General features: G+C 41.5%; 1 protein-coding gene across 1 annotated transcript in view; it reads right to left on the bottom strand.

Annotated features, from left to right (window-relative positions):
- The window catches only part of shank2a (SH3 and multiple ankyrin repeat domains 2a), a 60187-nt gene that overhangs the window by 20835 nt on the left and 20468 nt on the right, over positions 1–18884 (bottom strand). The window contains exons 10-16 of the mRNA XM_079873600.1: positions 13961–14027; positions 13740–13882; positions 12800–12976; positions 4032–5156; positions 2781–3139; positions 1132–1271; positions 941–1054 (exon numbers count right to left, since the gene is read on the bottom strand). Of these exons, the coding sequence (XP_079729726.1) occupies positions 941–1054; positions 1132–1271; positions 2781–3139; positions 4032–5156; positions 12800–12976; positions 13740–13882; positions 13961–14027 (2125 nt within the window). The remainder of the gene's footprint in view (positions 1–940; positions 1055–1131; positions 1272–2780; positions 3140–4031; positions 5157–12799; positions 12977–13739; positions 13883–13960; positions 14028–18884) is intronic.

The following is an 18884-nucleotide window of genomic DNA, read 5'->3' as shown; positions in this document are numbered from 1 at the left end:
ATTCCAGAGTTTTGGAGCTAAATGTGAAAATGCTCTCCCTCCTTTGGTGGATCTGGATATCCTAGGTATGACCAAAAGCCTCGAATTTAGTGATCTTAAAGAGCGCGATGGATTATAGGGCGATAGAAGATCGGTTAAATAGACTGGAGCTAAGCCGTTTAGGGCTTTATAAGTCAGTAGCAATACCTTGTAATTAATACGGAACTTTATAGGTAACCAATGTAGTGATGATAAAATTGGTGTTATATGATCATATTTTCTTGATCTAGTAAGAACTCTAGCGGCGGCATTTTGGACTAACTGTAGCTTGTTTATTGAGGTTTATTACAAAGAAATTTATTTCAGTATGTAAACAAAATTGAAGTACAATTTTACAACAAGTCCCACTTGAGATGGACTGCTAAAACATTTCAAATTCATGCCATGATCAAGAGCAGCAATATTCCTCATTTAAATTCCTCATTTGATATGCAGAATAAAGGGGCGGGGCCTGGTTGAGTTAGTTAGTAGTGTGTTAAACTGGCGGTTATGGTAAGGGGCGGGACATTTCCCAAACACGCTTGAAGCGCTCAACCAATCACAACACACTGCTCCAGCCGACCAATCAGAGCACAGTGTGCTTTTCAGAAGGAGGGGCTTCATAGAGACAGGAAGTAAACAGAGCGTTACTGACAGACTGGGAAGAGAGGAGCCGCAACAATGGAGAATATGGGGAAAATAATCAACATTCAAGCAGGAAAACCTGCTCTAGTAGAGCCTGAAACAACATCAAGACTTTGTAAGAAGGGCGTAATAGTGCCTCTTTAAACTTACAGAGAGTCATAATGTACACCTATCCATTTAGCAAATGCTTTCAACTTTACAGATGAGGAATAAAACGACAGAAGCGATTCATCCTGATGGAAACGCTGTATGATGGTCCTTCTCAACACAGACTTACTGGGTCTCTCTTTGTCAGGTTTGACAGGAACCTCTTCCAAACACCGGGCAGGGAACCAGCCCACCTGACCTCGACAGTTGCCTTCCCAGAATCCTCCTTCACCAACACTGAGAACTGCACACAAGAGAGACGCGAAGTGAGGAGCGAAGCAGAATCCAGACTCCAGCGGTGACCTCTGACCCCGCACTGACCTCTGACCCGCTCGTTCTTGTGGAGGTTGATCTCTCCGCCAGCTTGAGGTTGGTATGAGCGAACCGCCACGAACCGCCGGCCGGGAACGGCGCTGTACATCTTCCTCCTGCCGCTCTGGACACACGCTCTGCCATTGGCACTGCAGGAGCACAGACATACAGAGAGGAAACAACTTTACATTTGGTAAAAGTGCATTCTTTATGAATTCTAACAATGCAGTCAGGGTTTGAAATTAACTTTTTCACTCACTGGCCAATTTGGCTACTAAATGTTTAAGTTACCGGCCATTCAGAACTTCTACTAGCCAAATACATAAATAAATAAACCAGATTGACTACGTCACAGCTTATATACATATAAATCTATTTTAGGTGGACAGATCAATATAGCACAAAGAACGTAAAAAAAAATTAGGATGTTGGAAAATAATGTCTTTTCTGTTAACCAAAATTTTTAAATCTTCACTATTGCTTCAACACAAATGAAGAAGTGCGCTGTTATTTGTTGTGTAGTGACGTGTGTGTTCAAGTAAGCCAGATAAGCGTAGATTCTGTGCAATACGCTGTGTTTAATATATCATGATGAATCAAGAGTTGAGTATTTGCGCTACATCTTTGCAGATTTGTCTTACACGAACTTCCCCAGCAAAGTGAGTAAACAATAAGTAACACGCCATATTGGCTTGTGATTTGACAGCGTTACCCGCCACTGTTGATTTCTACCCGCATTTGGCGGCTGTTAATTTCAGACCTTGAATGCAAGGATGTGAGATCATGAACATGAACAAATGTGAACAGCGCTCGGGACAGGAGGCGAGCCAGCTTTGCATCTTCACGGGCGTTTAAGCCTTGCCAATTTAAATATTCAAGTGCAAGAAGGCGAGAAAGGGAACTGTGTGGGAATACTGAAATGAGTTCTGTTTCACGTCTTCTTGCACTTGAACGAACATATTCACATACAATTATGTCAAAAAATGCATTGGGTTACGTTGGTCATCTTGAAAGAACTGTTGCATAAATCCAGCCTTATAATAATTAAGCAAAGGCTGATTACTTAGTTTGATTTCCTTGGTAAACTAAAACTGAACGCGTTAGTCGTGATTATTTATAGACAGTAGGGGTTTAACAATATTTCGCAATACAAAAATATAACAAGATGTATCATGGATAGTGACAACATGTATTGTGGATAGTTCACCCAAAATGAAAATGACTGTGTGAGAAAAAAAAACAAGTTTTCAGAGTTTTAGTGTCAGTACTACATTAAACTACTATATATAATGTCGAATATAATGTAACATTATTTTAAATATATCTAGTCGGTGAAAGAGTGCAAGCATATTCATCTAATATAATTATGTTTTCAGAATCATGAATATTGTTATTCTTCTGCTTTGGGTTTCAGCACCAAGTCCAAGACTATTCATTTACACACACAATGTAATATCAAGTTTAGCATTTTAATCAACAGTAATTTTTTTGTCAAACTTTTACCATATGTCTTGGAGTATCACAATAATATTGTATCATGAGTCCAGTATCGTGATATGTGTCGAATCGGGACATGAGGATATCGATACACTCCTAATAGACAGCCATATGTATATGATGGGAAGCATTATGCTTGTGTTTGGTTTAGTCTGGCCTACCACTTGAGTTGAGTGCTGTGTTCGTCCTCCAGGCTGACGGACAGGGAGCGGCTGTTCGGGACGGTCCTGCCACTGCGACCCGTCACCATCTTCAGGCGAGCGCTCGGGTCTCTCAGCATCTTCTGTGGGGACAGACTGAGAGCGGCCCGTTGCTCGGGACTCACGGCTCGCGCCGGCAGACTGTTGTCACTGTTGGAGCGCAGAAGCAGCCGAGACACTGACAGACTCCGGTTCTTCTGCAGGAGCCGCTGTCTGGAGAAGGACGAGGCCTCGGAGAACGGCACTGAGACACACACACACACACACACAGGACAAAAGATAGTGTGGATATTAGGACAAAAGATCCGTTTAACAATGAACTATGAAGGGGAAGGATGAAGAAACACTAGCAAGAATCAGGCGGATGGAACTGAGCTGATCTAGAGAGTGAAAACGGCACTTACATCATGTTTCAGATGTAAAGGGTTATTAAACCACTCGCATTTGAAAATACATGATACAAAATTAACAACCTTCCCTCGTAAGATTTAGCACTGTGCAGATTTTATATAAACAATGTCAAGATATCAGACTTACAACACATTACAACTATGGGAACTATAATCCATTATAACTTACACTAGTGCTCAAAAGTTTGGGGTCGGTAAATTTTTTTTATGTTTTGAAAGAGTCTCTTCTGCTCACCAAGGCTGCCTTTATTGGATTAAACTACAGCTAAAACAGTCAAATATTATTACAATGTATCACTGATGTGAATATATAGTAAAGTGTAACATATTTATGTGATCAAAGCTGAATGTTCAGCATCATTACTCCAGTCTTCAGTGTCACATGATCCTTCTGAAATCACTCTAATGTGATGATTTGATGATCAAGAAACATTTATGATTATTATCAGTGTTGAAAACAGTTGTGCTGCTTCAGATTTCTGTGGAAACCGTCATACATTTAATTTGCCAGGATGAATAGAAAGATCAAAAGAACAGCATTTATTTGAAATATATATTTTTTCGTAACATTGAAAACGTCACTTTAGATCAATTTAATGCTGAATAAAAGTCTTAATTTCTTTAAAAAAAAATCTTACTGGCCCCAAAATTTTAAACGGTAGTACAATTGGACATAATCCGTGTTATAAATCATTATCATCTTAAAAGTTAGGATATTATAATGTATTATACTGTAACTTGTTACATGAAATGATTAACACATTATAATGTTTTTTTGTTGTTGTTGCATGCATTATAATACCTTAAGAATACCCTTATAATGCAGTATAAATACAGGCTTCATTGAAAATGTCACACATTTTTCCACGGTGGAGTTATCGGCCCTACTGCCAGCGATGGAGCCGAGAGATCTGGAGACCCAGGCGAAGCTGAGCCGATGACAGGACCGGACGACACTGTAGGATCCGGAGACCTCGGCACAGTGATGAGCATCCGAGGTGAACCAGGGTACAGGAGGACTGAGGCGACTGAGGACGAAGCACAGCAAAAGGCCTAGAAGTCCATTGCACAGGCAGAGCGACGTCTGACCAAGGTGAAGCTGGAGGGATGAGGAGCCGGGTGGAGCCGTGAGGACGACAGGCCGAGGTGGAGCCAGAGGGACGAGGAGCCTTGTGGAACCATGAGGACGACGGTCCGAGATGGAGCCAAGGTGAAGCTGGAGGGACGAGGAGCCAGGTGGAGCCGTGAGGACGACGGGCCGAGGTGGAGCCAATGTAGAGCCGGAGGGACGAGGAGCCTTGTGGAACCGTGAGGACGACGGGCCAAGGTGGAGCCAAGGTGAAGCTGGAGGGACGAGGAGCCAGGTGGAGCCGCGAGGACGACGGGCCAAGGTGGAGCCAAGGTGAAGCTGGAGGGACGAGGAGCCAGGTGAAGCCGTGAGGACGACAGGCCGAGGTGGAGCCAAGGTAGAGCCGGAGGGACGAGGAGCCTTGTGGAACCATGAGGACGACGGTCCGAGATGGAGCCAAGGTGAAGCTGGAGGGACGAGGAGCCAGGTGGAGCCGCGAGGACGACGGGCCGAGGTGGAGCCAAGGTAGAGCCGGAGGGACGAGGAGCCGGGTGGAGCCGTGAGGACGACGGGCCAAGGTGGAGCCGGAGGGACGAGGAGCCTTGTGGAACCGTGAGGACGACGGCCCCAGGTGGAGCCAAGGTAGAGCTGGAGGGACGAGGAGCCGGGTGGAGCCGTGAGGACGAGGGGCCGAGGTGGAGCCAAGGTGAAGCCGGAGGGACGAGGAGCCGGGTGGAGCCGTGAGGACGAGGGGCCGAGGTGGAGCCAAGGTGAAGCCGGAGGGACGAGGAGCCGGGTGGAGCTGTGAGGACGACGGTCCCAAGGTGGAGCCAAGGTGAAGCCGGAGGAACGAGGAGCCTGATGGAGTCATGAGGACGACGGTCTCAGAATCAGTGGAGGAAGGCTGTCATCATCCTCAAACTCCTCTCTATTTCTCTTCAGCTCAGATGTAGGAGTCGGCACACACACCTGGTCAGACTGGGAGGCGACATTCAGCTCCAGGCTTCAAGCTCTGGTTCCGTTGTGGGCATCAGCTTTGGCTCAGGCCCCAGGATCCGAGCTCTCGGTATCTGCAGAGGTAATCAATGCATCCATCAGCTGTGGGTAAAGCACTGCAGACAGCAGAGGATCGCCTCTCCCAAGTTCCTGTTCACATGTCTGGAAAGTCAAGGTGGCTGTACTAGTTCACCCACAACCAATAAATAGACTTGATTGTCTCGTCATCAGAGTTGGATCTTGCAGCCAGTTGACTAAAGTAGAAAACTCCAAGATAGAGAGATTCTTACAAGCTGCAAAAAACATTTTCTTCTTGTCATGTCTGCTATTCTGCAACATCTTAGTCCAATGATGAAGATGATGAAGAAGATTATTGTATTGTATTAAAACAGCGTAAACTCAGACAACTATGAAACAACATGCTACACACAAACAATACCGGATAATGAACTGGTAGGCAAGGAAGAACTTAAATACAAAGTGATAATGAACTGAATACAGACAGGTGTGCTCATTAAATGAATGTCCATGACAACTGATTAGTGGCGGGAAACTAGAAAAAAGGAAACAGGTAACTGAAATGAAACAAACTTCGATTGCAGAGTTCACACGCATAGGTTTAATACCTAATGATCACGCGCGTGAACTCGGCAATCGACTACTTTGGACTTCAACCGAAAAACAGGATGTAAACAAAGGTATTTGCGCTGGCTTAAATAACATAATTTTTATACATATCTTTCACATCTACTGCAGTCAGACTCACTCGTGTTCACTCAGAAGGAATCACTCACATTTTCTGTGCACTTGTAATGACACATCAAGGATGTTAAGAGGCTAAAAGCAGGTTTAGTACTTGCCCCATTGAAGTCAACAGGGTGCAAATTTTAAAAAGAGGATAACACGGTGTAGGCAACACCGATTTTTGTCGTTGTTCTCTGTATTGACAGCACTCCAAATGTACAAAAAAATGAGCTCAATGTTAAAATTGACCGGAGTTCTCCTTTAACAGCTCAGTTAATTTAAGAATTAGCCTACTATATTTCTGTATGTCTAAAGGGGGTCGCACACCAGACGAGAAGCGCAGCGCCGAATGTGTAAAATTCAAACACATTATTCTCTCTGAGTGTACATTGTCTCAAATCGTCGTTCATGTATATACTGACTTCACCCTGAGCTGCAATATACATTCAGTTTTACATTCATTAACAGAAATCAGCTGCTTGAATGAAAATTGCTGATGTATCGGATTTTCAGGTGAGATTCTCAATTCATTCAGTTAACGGACGCTCTGAGGTAAAGTGTTCAGACTGCAGACTTAGCAACGATTGTATTTAATTGTACAGTACAATCATAAAATAGTACAGACATGATCTTAATTCCATAATATCCTTAAACATAACAATATTGCTGGCCATAAACTGACAAACTGACAAAGATAAACGCGACGCAAAGCTGCTTCTACTAGTTGCTACTGCTTGAACTAGTTGCCCTAAACACATCAACAAGAAAGAATGAAGGCTACCCTGTAAAACAACTGCAATCATGTGATACAAAAGGACCCTATTCATCACTATCATCATCACCGCGATCCTCAACTACAAGTTGGCGAATTCCTCCTCCACTTCTCGCTCTCCGGCCTCCGCTAACTGTGCCTGACTTGCTAGCGCTAACAGCTCCAGATGCGCAGGGCTCTCTTGCGTGCGCAATCTGCTCCATAGAACTGGCTTAAACAGACGATCTGACGGGTTTTAGAAGATTAAATACAACCCGAAACTAAACAAGTAATAAAAACTCAGTGAGTGTTTTAGCGCAATTTTCTGACGTCATGGGATCACAACACTAACGCCGCCTTCACACTGGCAGTTGAAATCAGCTCCGATACGGCAGCGAAACGACCGGAAGTCATTCATTTCCTATGGAGATTTGCAGACCGCATGCGAATGGGTCCGAACCAGGTGCGAACGAGTGCGGTGCGAAAAAAATCGTGTCTGTTGGCCATCCGGATGCGTTCAAAAAATTGAACTCTTGCGAAAGGCTACGGACGGTTTCTATCCGAAAATCCCAACGGAAGTTAGCGTTGCTATGGTACTGATAAACAAACCTGGATTCTTAACTTTTAATAAAATAAATAATGATTTTATAACGATTAGTTGTCATGTCATTTTTTTATTTTCATGATGTTTTAATGTTATTAGGGCAGTTAATACAATTAAATAATTCAATATTTAAATATACTCGCTTCCGAGGCTTCCGATCTATATAATGACATATATATATATATATATTAGAGGTGGGCATAGATTAATTTTTTTAATCTAGATTAATCTAGATTAATTTTGAAATTAATCTAGATTAATCTAGATTAAAATGGCTCATTTGAATTCTGCCGAAGGCATTCAGAATATGTGTGCTACCCAAATAATGACTATAAAAGTAAGTCTTTGTGAACGGGTTTCTCAAGCCAGGTGGCGCATTAGACCAGGGGCTCATCTCCTGTTTCCAAAATGCATCACAAACTGCTTGAGAAAGCTGTTCTACTCATAGACTGTAAAGGTTACTACTGTACTGTTACCGTCCATAGGCAACATTAGGTAGGCCTATGTTATTATCAACTACTATAGGCTATCAATTAGGGATGGGCGATATGGCCTAAAATCTATATTGTGAAATACATTGCAGCCTCTTGCGATAACGATATACAGTATATTATAATAAAACCATTTCAGAACAGGTTACACAGACCCTGCTAAACAACTGCTAAATGTATTTTTTTAAAGGGTATATGTTGTTTTGAGAACATATATTGTGCAAAACTGTAAGTATACAACATAATTTTGCAGATAAATAAAATTTAAGTAGGCTACACTAGCTGCAGAGACTTAAGTAGGTCTAATGTTTATTATAGCTTTGAGCTTATGAAACCCCAAATTGAAAGTGATAATATTGTCTAACTGATGTCTTTTCAGTTAAAAAGAAACACAACAACGATTCTTAAAATCGGGCATAGACAGAGATTATGTGTTAACGTTACACCACTAAGATATATTGGAATGAGAATAATACGCGCGCGCTGGTATTCAGTGATATCATGTTTCGTTTTGAATTTGAGGTGGTAGAACGGATTAGTCGTGTGTTAACTTACCGAACCGTTACCCCACACACTTTGTCGGACGGCTTAAATCCGAACCAAGTCCAAATAATGGATGTTGCAGCTTTCACTTTCAGCCGTGTTTACTTAAGATGACAACGAATATGCTTTGCAGCCGGGTTTACCTCGCGGCCGCGGGTAGATTGCGTCATCATCTCCCAACCCAAATTGGGGAATAGATTAACGGCGATATTTTTTTTATCGCGCGTTAAGAGTCTCGCGTTAACGCAGCGCGATAACGGCCCACCACTAATATATATATATATATATATATATATAATGTCATTCTATATAGATCAGTGCTTCCGACGCTTTTCACCGTTGTGTACGACGTCCGCTGGGGGCGTATTGCGTATTACAGAGCTGATTTCAACTGCTAGTGTGAAGGCGGCGTAAGAGATAGTAAATCTTTTCCTGGATTTTTTTTGTGCGTTCCCGAGATTAGACCTTCCTTAACATAATGCCGAAAACCCAAAGTCTCTAGGTGGTCTGGTTGAGGAGTAGATAGAAGTACAAGTTTGGTGCGCACAGACAGAACAGAAATCATGAGTTAACAATCGCAATTTTGTCCGGTGGAAAATTGCGCTAAAAACAGACCGAGCCTCTATTTGAGACCGGCCTTTATTTATCCAAACCTGTAGACACACCAGGCGTGTAAAAGAGACAGGCGTCTATTTCAGCCCATTCTCATCCCAGGGCGTCATATACTGATGCTTTTGACATTTCGTCTACATCGAACGCACATGGCACCCTTTAGCGTCAATATGAGACGCAGATAGATATGGGCCAGAAGGCGCCTCCTAGCGGTCTAACCCTAACCCTACCCCAGACCTAAACCTACCCATAACCGAACAAAGCTCTGTGCGGGTCATATTGACGCTAAAGGGTGCCATGTGCGTTTGATGTAGACGAAATGTCAAAAGCGTCAGTATATGACGCCCTAGGATGAGAATGCGTTGTCTATTTGGGACTCGGCTATTATTTGAAGTTTACTTACAAAGGTACTTCTCTTCCTTTAAAATCAAATAACTGTGATTTCTTGTTGCATCGCTGCATCATTAGGAAGAGAATTACAATTATATAAATGAAGTTCCAAGTGCCCAACCAAATGGAATACTGATCACCATAATGGCGAGTTACAACAAAAACATTTCAGGAAAATCAACATTAATGTATGAAGTCAGCTTATGTGATGTTCTCTCAAATTGTTCAGTCGTATTGACAGAAGTGGAGGGAATTAGTGAAAAGTCAAAAACCTTTTTTTTTTTTTTTTTTTTTTTTGGCTTGACAAAATGGTACTCAAACCAATCAATCTTAACTTTGGTTTCCTGAGTAAAAACGGCATAGTATGTGAATAGTACAGAGTACTAGATTTTTACAATTAAGTTAAGACATTAAGTAAAGTTAACTAAAAAGTGTTAGTTAGAATCACCATTTAATTTTACAGTGCAGCAGCTTTTACCCATTACTGTGCTGACCAGAAGAACTCAACAGATATCTTTAGCATATCTATTACAGATATATTTCTTAGAGGATCCAAAGTCATCTATGTATCCCAAAGGGTTAGGGTTATAGCATGCACTAACATTAAAAGACTATATGGATTCACTGTGTATCTATTAGGCTACATATTGTTCTGGAATATTAATGCTGATAAATTTGAGGTATGTTTAAGGTTAGGATTAAAATGGGTAGAGACCATAGCTGGGTTATGGTTAGTGGTATTGACAGTGTCACATGTTAATTAAATGCAAGTAAATGCAAAGGTAATGCACCAACATGCACACACATAAGTAAATTGTCAAGGTCACCAATATAAAGGATTCCTCTATATGACAGCTGAATCACTTCCATTCAGGCTCTTCATGCGCATTCTCTCCTAAATCCTGCCAGTTCTTCATTATATAGTTACCTTTTTTTATTATTTTTTTTATGATGAACTCTTGGGTATTTTCTTCCCTGTTTTCTGGCAGTTCAGCTTAAGTGCTTCATTTTGAAATAATCCACAACTCACTGGAGTTTATTTGATGATGAAGATCAGAGCGTTCTTCAACTCTCAAACATCCTATGGTTTTATCATTATAATGCTAATACTGTCTGCATAGGCAGAGACTTTAATGATTTCTGAGCGCTTTTTTTCATCTGAATGCAATCTTTTGTCTTTATGTATTAACATTTCAAGGATTACTTCAAGTCTGTTTGTTTGCCAAACACTTTACAATATTTGTTAAAATTAGCATTAGTTGAACTAACAATAAAACACACTTGCAGCCTTTGCGTAATCCTTATTAATATTAATGTTGATTGTACTGAATGGTAACTAATGCATTAACAATTTTAAACGTAAATGTTAAGAAAGGCAACTGCTGTTTAAAGATAAACTTCACTGTCTAATGTAAACACATGTAAGGTATTACTGTTTGATTTATATAAAGACCCTAAACAGAACCAACGTCATTCTCTAGACACATACACACATTACACGCGACATTAAGAGTCTGATTATTTCTGAAAGCATCATTTGACTCTTCTTCTAGTATGTTATAGCCTAAAAGATGGCAACAGCGAACAGGGAACCAGAGGAAGGACACGTGGATTGAACTGACCATGAAGCTCAATCAGACAAACAGCTGCGAACACAAGCTTCAGCGCTTCAATCCGTTCTCACGGAGCAGCAGACAGCAGGACTCTGAGGGAAATCTGTGCGTTACGCAATGGCTGGAGCAATCAGTGTTTTCTCAAGAACACGGGATCAGAACTGGAATCAATGAAAATCTAGTGAAAATCCTCTGGCCAAGCTTACACTGACTGCAGGGATGCCTGAACCACAGTGAACAGTGGTAAAACATCTTATATTATATAAGAGAGGAGACGACATCTCAAACAGAAGACCAGGGTCTCAGTGGGGTGAAACAGCAATACTGTATTTCACCAGGAAATATCCCTATTTGCCAATAATCATTTGAAAATGGTTTTGTTGGAAACAGTCACAGAGAAATGAACATTGTCTTGTTTTGAAGGTGTTCTGGGAGAAGAACAATATTGAAAAGTGAATGTTGTTAGAAAGTTGAAGTGATTTCACTAGCTCGCCCAGAGAAGCTACAGGAGCGTCACGTGTGTTTTCATGTCTCGCATTACATAAACACTCTGGAAGTGTTCGGCTCAGACACCAACACAAACAGTGAAGCATGCAGTATATGTCATACTCGGACAATATAATAACCAATCAGAACTACCATGATGATTTCACACACACACACACACACACACACACACACACACACACACACACACACACACACACACACGCACACACACACACACATGGTAACACTTTAAATAAGGTTCCACTTGTTAACTACGTTAGTTAACTAACATAGAAAAATGACTTCTAAAGCATTTTTTTATAATGTTAATTTCAACATTTACCAGTGAGTAAGTTACTCTAAAAAACAACAACAACTATGTATTACAAGTATTGGATTATTTATGACTAATGACTTTCTAAAGGATAGAAATGAAACGGCTCTTTTAATTCTTTCAAATAAATAATATAAAATCACATAATTTATTCTCAAACTAACCAAAATATTTAAAGGGAGAAGGTTACATTAAAAACATACATTTTAACATTAGACATTAAATACTGATGTTAAATTCACTATTGTTTTATATAGAATTGTTCTATAGTCTATACAGTGATTAATGCAATTACAGCAGAAGTAACTGATTACATTATAGACAAAGAGTAATCCATTACTTTACTAAAGTCTGCTAATATTATTTAAATGACCTGAGATAAAATGCATGAACTAAAAATGAACAGTTGCATTTTTATTAACTATTTAATAATTACTGTAACAAATGCTGTTAATAGGTCATGCATTAACTAATGGATCCTTACAGTAAAGTGTTACCATCAACTTTTTATGGCTCTATTACAATATATCCTCACTCTGCATGTACTGTGATGTTAACGGTCTCTGAGCGAACCGTGCACACAGAGTCAGGCTTTATTACACTCAATCATCTTTCTGCCAAACAACAACAACAAAAAAGAGGATTCTCAGCAACAACAGTTCTCTGGCCGTCGGTCATTAGTGTTCCCTTTGCTTTAGTGCATGTTGGAGTGGGAACTACAGAAAGCAACTGATTAAATTTGATCTTACTGTAAATGTGTCATCCCAGCAAAACTGCAGATCATTCTCTTACAGCAAAAGGAAGATTTCCAGACACAAACACCAGGAGGAAAGCATGGTAACACACACACACCTCTCACACACACACACACACACACCTCTCTCCGTGGTGCAGCAGGCAGAACCCATGGCCAACAGCTTCCCAGTCTCTACACAGTCCCATCACACAATCCCATCACAGAGTCCCATCGCAGGCGGCGGGTCCACGCGGGTCGAGCGCGGGCCGTGAAGCTGAAGATGATGAAGATGATGAGGATGAAGAGCTCATAATCCCTCAGCTGATGCTGAATCTGGTGCCACTTGCGGCTTTTTTCATTTAGTCTGCAGGACAGCTGTGTGCCGCTCCGGGAAACAATCACGGATTATGCCTCCTCAGATATTTATTCCTGTTCCTTTTGATTGATTTATTTATGTGAACGGCCCCGGTATAATCCAGCTCTCACTGAACATTTGTTTTTGTTTTTTTGCTTTGACTTAAAAACACAATACTCTTTAAGTCAAGTAACATGTAGGGCAGTATTGCTTGTTTTTTGTTTGTTTGTGTTTTTACTCCTTTGGAAAAGACCAGCCCTCTTTATAGAGTCCAGCCTGCGATATTACACATATAAAACGCTGACACTTTACAGCACGGTCCCATTAGTTAACGTTAATACATTAACTAACATTAACAATACATTTGATACAGTGTGTATTAATATAAACACAACTGTTAGTTTATTTCAGCTCAGGTCCAGCAAATATTAATGTTAACAGATTAGTATTAGTATTATTGTATTAGTATTAGTAAATGCTGAAATTAACATTAACTAAGATTAATAAAAGCTTTCAACATATTGTTCACAGTTAGTTCATGTTAACTAATAAACTATTGTCAACAAATGGAACCTTATTGTAAAGTGTGACCTAAAAAACAATAGTGGGCAGAAACAGAGTGAAAACAAAGTAACATACACTCTTAAAAATTAAGGTTTTCGGAGCGATACCATAAAATATATATTTTTTTCTTAGTATGTCGAGCATTTTATTAATCTAAAGGGACTTTAGTGGTTCTTTAGTGGTACAGTTTATATGTTTAGGCATCGAACATCTCCAGACCCGCATGTTCGTGTTCAGCATCATCCACAGAGCCATTGCAGAGGAGAATATCTCTGTGCAGCTTCGGCTGGTCGTCGCTCTTAATCCTGTGGTTCCTGGGATTAGTCCAGTCGTTTCTTTCACATTAAGACATGCCCTGTTTGCTACAGCACACACACACTGATGTCTAGAGCGTTTGATACGGCCTGTTGCAGTAGATGAGATGCAGTCGCTGCACTTACCTACATCACTCTCTCTGTGGTTCTTAATGAGCTCTGCCAGCTCGAAGTTCCCAGAGATTATTGCCACCTGCAACACAAGCAAGGAGAAGCTGCTGTGATTCACTTCATATGATTCATAAGGTTAAAGTATCTGAAATCACAGCTGAATCTGCCCTGGAGTCACGCATGCTTGAGATTATGTTCATATGTGAGTCCAAACTGCAGAAAATGATGTTCTTCCTCAGTGTTTCTGTCTTGTTTTCCAGCACAAATATCTATTCTTAAACCAAGACACATTTACTGGAGAAGCATCATGACTGAAGTGAGTTTGTGCTTAAAACAAGAACAAATATCTGCCATCAGGGTCAGAAAAATAATCTTGTTTTCCTTTTGAACTCAGTTTATATTCAGTCTCCACTGGCAGATGTTTGTTCTTGTTTAAGGAAACTCACTTCATTTTGATGATTTTTTTCTGTGGAAAACAACACTTATTATCTTAAATCATTTTGCTTCTCAAGTAAATGTATTGTTTTTATTTTTAATAGAAAACAAGGCATAAGCAAGAGAAACATGTTTTTTTTTATGATGCTAGAAATGACACTTCATCTGTTAAAAAACTGAATAAATCGCAACATGTCAATTAGTAAAATAGAGTGAAATATTCCACACCACACTAGAGAGTGCATCTAAACTGAGGCAATAAATGGAGAAAACACATGCAAAGGTGAAATCTGAGGATTTTACATAGTGAATCTCTTTCTTGAGGTGATTTTTGTCATTCTTCTCAGTTGCTTCTTCTGAAGCGTCTGACATGCTTGTGTGAGCGACTCTGCACATGCGTGCTCGATCTGTAATCCTAAGAGGACTTCTAACAGGAGATTTGTACCTCACCATCTGTAGCCTTTAATCACAGTTCATCCACAAACTACTGTAAAACACACACACACACACTCTCTCTCTCTCTCTCTCTCTCTCTCACACACACACTGAGGACCTAAAATCCTCAAACTTGACCTCTTGATCTCCAATCAATCCCTGATCTATGTCAACACATCAGAACATGTTTACACACACTGCCTTATGTACTCTTGAATACTCTCTCATTCAGACTGATTCTGTTCACTCAGAGCAATGGAAATGAATGATGCAGAAGGACAGTAGGGTACAGGTTTTAGTCTCCTTTGTAAATGTAAATGCCACATCATACATAGAAAAATCCAACCTTATGATGACATCACCATTTAAACCCCACCCCTGAAAGCTCCCATTCAGATCCTCCTCCATTTTTGAGTCACGTCTACATCTCAACATCCAATCAACAACTGATGCACAGAGCCAAGCCCCGCCCTACATTTTTATATTGACAATATTGACATACAAATCCACGTATCAGAAAACATCTCAGGTTAAGAATGTAACCCTTGATTTCTAAGTAACTTTGAAACTACATGTCAACTAACTCTCATTAGAGTATAAGTAGACTGTCTGCTTTATATCTGCTGACTATTTATTGTAATGGTCCTAAAAGTAACTTTGCAACTACATGTCAACTTATTCTAACCCTACCAGTCTACTAATACTCTACTAACACTCTCATGTGAGTTAGTAGACATGTAGGTGCAATGCTACTTATAGTCAAAAGAATGTGTTAAAGGGACCATCAAAATAAAGTGAAACCGAAATACCCACTACGCCACACTGACTAGTGCCTGTCCTGGTGTAAAGCTTGTCCAGGCACAGCTCAGGATGAAAGAACTTGAGAAACCGGTGTAGAGGGAAAATCCAAGCTAAAAAATAGTATAAATGTGTGTGGGTTATGGAGTTAATATTGTGCCATAATTAAACAAACAAATCCAGCATTTTGCAAACAAACTCGATCTGCTTTGCAAAGGAAATCGCAGCATCACAGACCTCCTGTAGGGAGACTCCTGATTATAGGGCCTTAGAGCAGGGTTTCTCAGACTCGGTCCTGGAGGGCCACTGTCCTGCACAGTTTAGCTCCAACCCTGATCAAACACACCTAGCTGTGAGTTTCTAGTGATCCTGAAGACATCTAGTGATCCTGAAGACATTGATTAGCTTGCTCAGGTGTGTTTGATCAGGGTTGGAGCTAAACTGTGCAGGACAGTGGCCCTCCAGGACCGAGTTTGAGAAACCCTGCCTTAGAGGATGTCATTGCTCTAGTTGAGTGAGCCCTTACGAAGGGAAATTGCACACCTCATAAGCTGTAGAAATTGCCTCAACAATCCATCTGCTAATTGTTTGCTTTGAGGAGGGGGAACTAAACTAAATTTAAACTAACTACTAAAGTGACCCAAAGCACACAAATAGCTGGTCCAGATTCCTCCATTGAGAGGACCTTCGCACGTAGGCCTCTAGAGGCCAAACAGGGCACAGTAAATTAAGCTTCTCCTGGTCTGCCGACACATGAGGTGGAGGATGAAAGGCCTGCAAGACCACAGAGTGTGCCACACTAGATGGGTTAGGTGCCACTTCAGATGCCCAACACCAATGAAAAGATGGCGCAAACTCTGAATCAACATGCACCAATGTTATATTTTCTAAATGTCATAATCATTTGTTAACAAACAAGTATTCATTACTTCAATGAGCTCATTGTTTCTGCATTAAATTATAACATTGTTTAAATTAATACATTTTTAGCTAACTGTGACTTTGTATATGTACATTTCTGAAATACTTAAAGGAGAACTCCGGTCAATTTTAACATTGAGCTAATTTTTTTGTCAATTTGGAGTGCTGTCAATACAGAGAACAACGACAAAAATCGGTGTTGCCTACACCGTGTTATCCTCTTTTTAAAATTTGCACCCTGTTGACTTCAATGGGGCAATTAGTCCAAAGTAGTCGATTGTCGAGTTCACGCGCATAGGTTTAGTACCTATGATCACGCGCGTGAACTCGACAATCGACTACTTTGGACTTCAACCGAAAAACAGGATGTAAACAGGTATTTGCGCTGGCTTAAATAACATCATTTTTATCCATATCTTTCACATCTACTGCAGTCAGATTCACCCGTGTTCACTCTGAAGGAATCACTCACATGACCTGTGCACTTGTAATGACACATCAAGGATGTTAAGAGGCTTAAAGCAGGTTTAAATATTGCCCCATTGAAGTCAACAGGGTGCAAATTTTAAAAAGAGGATAACACGGTGTAGGCAACACCGATTTTTGTCGTTGTTCTCTGTATTGACAGCACTCCAAATTGACAAAAAAATGAGCTCAATGTTAAAATTGACCGGAGTTCTCCTTTAACTTAGACAGTTACCCCTGATAATAGATCACTCTAAATTGTAATATGGACACATGCACTTTCTGTAAAGCTGCTTTGAAATGATGAATATTGTGAAAAGTACTATACAAATAAATGTGAATTGAATTGAATTAGTTGGCACCTCTGGGCACGTAGCTCAGGGTGGAGAATGGCTTTGACCTTCCCAGGAGCGAACTCGAGACAGGAGGGAGAAACAGAGAGAGCTTGCAGGTCCCCAACTCTCTTGAGGGACGTAATAGCTAGCAGGAAAACCATCTTGGAGGTAACTTTTCTGACACCCCGTCAATGTGTTCGAAGGGTGCCAGGGATAACCCTTCCAAAACCACAGCCAGGCCCCAAACAGGAACCCTGGCTAGAATGACAGGCCTTATCCTCCGAGCACCACAAAGGAAACGAATAATCAGATGCTGTCTCCCCAAGGGCCCACCACCAGCTATGGCCACCACGTAAACCTTAAGTGTGGACAAGGAAAGACAAGTTCTTGCAGGATCTCCAGCACTGAAGCCACTGGGCAGTTCACTGAGTCCAACTTGCGTTCTCTGCACCATAAAGTGAACACATTCCACTTTAAGGCATGTAGTTTCCTCATGGAGGGAGCTCTAGAGTTTAGGATGGTCTCAGCAACCTCGGCTGAGAGACCAGTGCCTAAGAGCTTGTCCCCCTCAGGGGCCAGACCCACGGCTTTCAAAGCTCCGGCCGGGGGTGCGCATCAAGCCCCCCGCTTGAGACAGGAGGTCCCTTCTGATGGGGATCTCCCCAAGAGCGCCATGATGTCTGAAAACTAGACTCGGATCGGCTAGAACAGGGCTACCAAGAGTAGACTGACACCGTCCAGGTGAACCCTCTCTAGAACTCCCAGGAGCAGAGTGATGGGGGGAATTGTGCATAGACGCAGCCTCGGCCACGTCTGTACCATAGCATCCAGTGAGGGAGAACCAAAGTGGATGACAGTGAGTGTTCTCTTAAGAGCCAAACAGATCTACTTCCGCCTGGCCAAACTTCTTCCAAATCAACTGCACTGTCTCAGGGTGGAATCTCAACGGAGTTCGAGAGGCAACACTCTCCTTCTCCGGCTGCTTATGAGTTATGTTATGAGTTATGAGGCTCCCCGTCAGCAGCGCCAAAAGATTTAGAGCGGTGGAGAATAAACCTCTTAAAGGCTGTCGACTGGCGCTTTGCCTCCTGAGATCTCTCGACGACAGAGTTTACGCCATCGCTGAAGAGGCCAGAAGGTAAACACCAACCAGGAAAGATTTGTCCTTCTCCTTGATGCCCGTGAGGTTTAGCCAAAGATGTCTCTCCGTAGCCATCAACGCTGCCATGGAGAGGACAATGGACGGCCCGGAGATACAGGTCTGTTGCCCGACGCAGCTCCTTAATGTCGTTGGGCCCGAGGTTGGCCTGGTATGTCTGCATGATGGCCAATGTGTGCAGGCAAGCACCTGGCCGCCCCGCCACCATATACTTTGGGTTTGGTGGGCAGCATCGGGGCTGTAAGGGATGATTCAACATCAGGTGAGAGATAAGATGCCAGTGTCTCTTCAACCAATGGCATCATCCCGTAGCCGTTCTCTTTCAAGCCCACAATGGATGCATAATTATGAAAAGTTTGGGTTGGAAAGACGGGACGAGAACAGCTTTTTA

The sequence above is a fragment of the Squalius cephalus genome (genome assembly GCF_949319135.1).
Source record: "Squalius cephalus genome assembly, chromosome: 6".
In the NCBI taxonomy this organism is placed as follows: domain Eukaryota; kingdom Metazoa; phylum Chordata; class Actinopteri; order Cypriniformes; family Leuciscidae; genus Squalius; species Squalius cephalus.
Note: the sequence above shows the minus strand (reverse complement) of the source record. Positions and strands in the feature narration are given on the sequence as shown.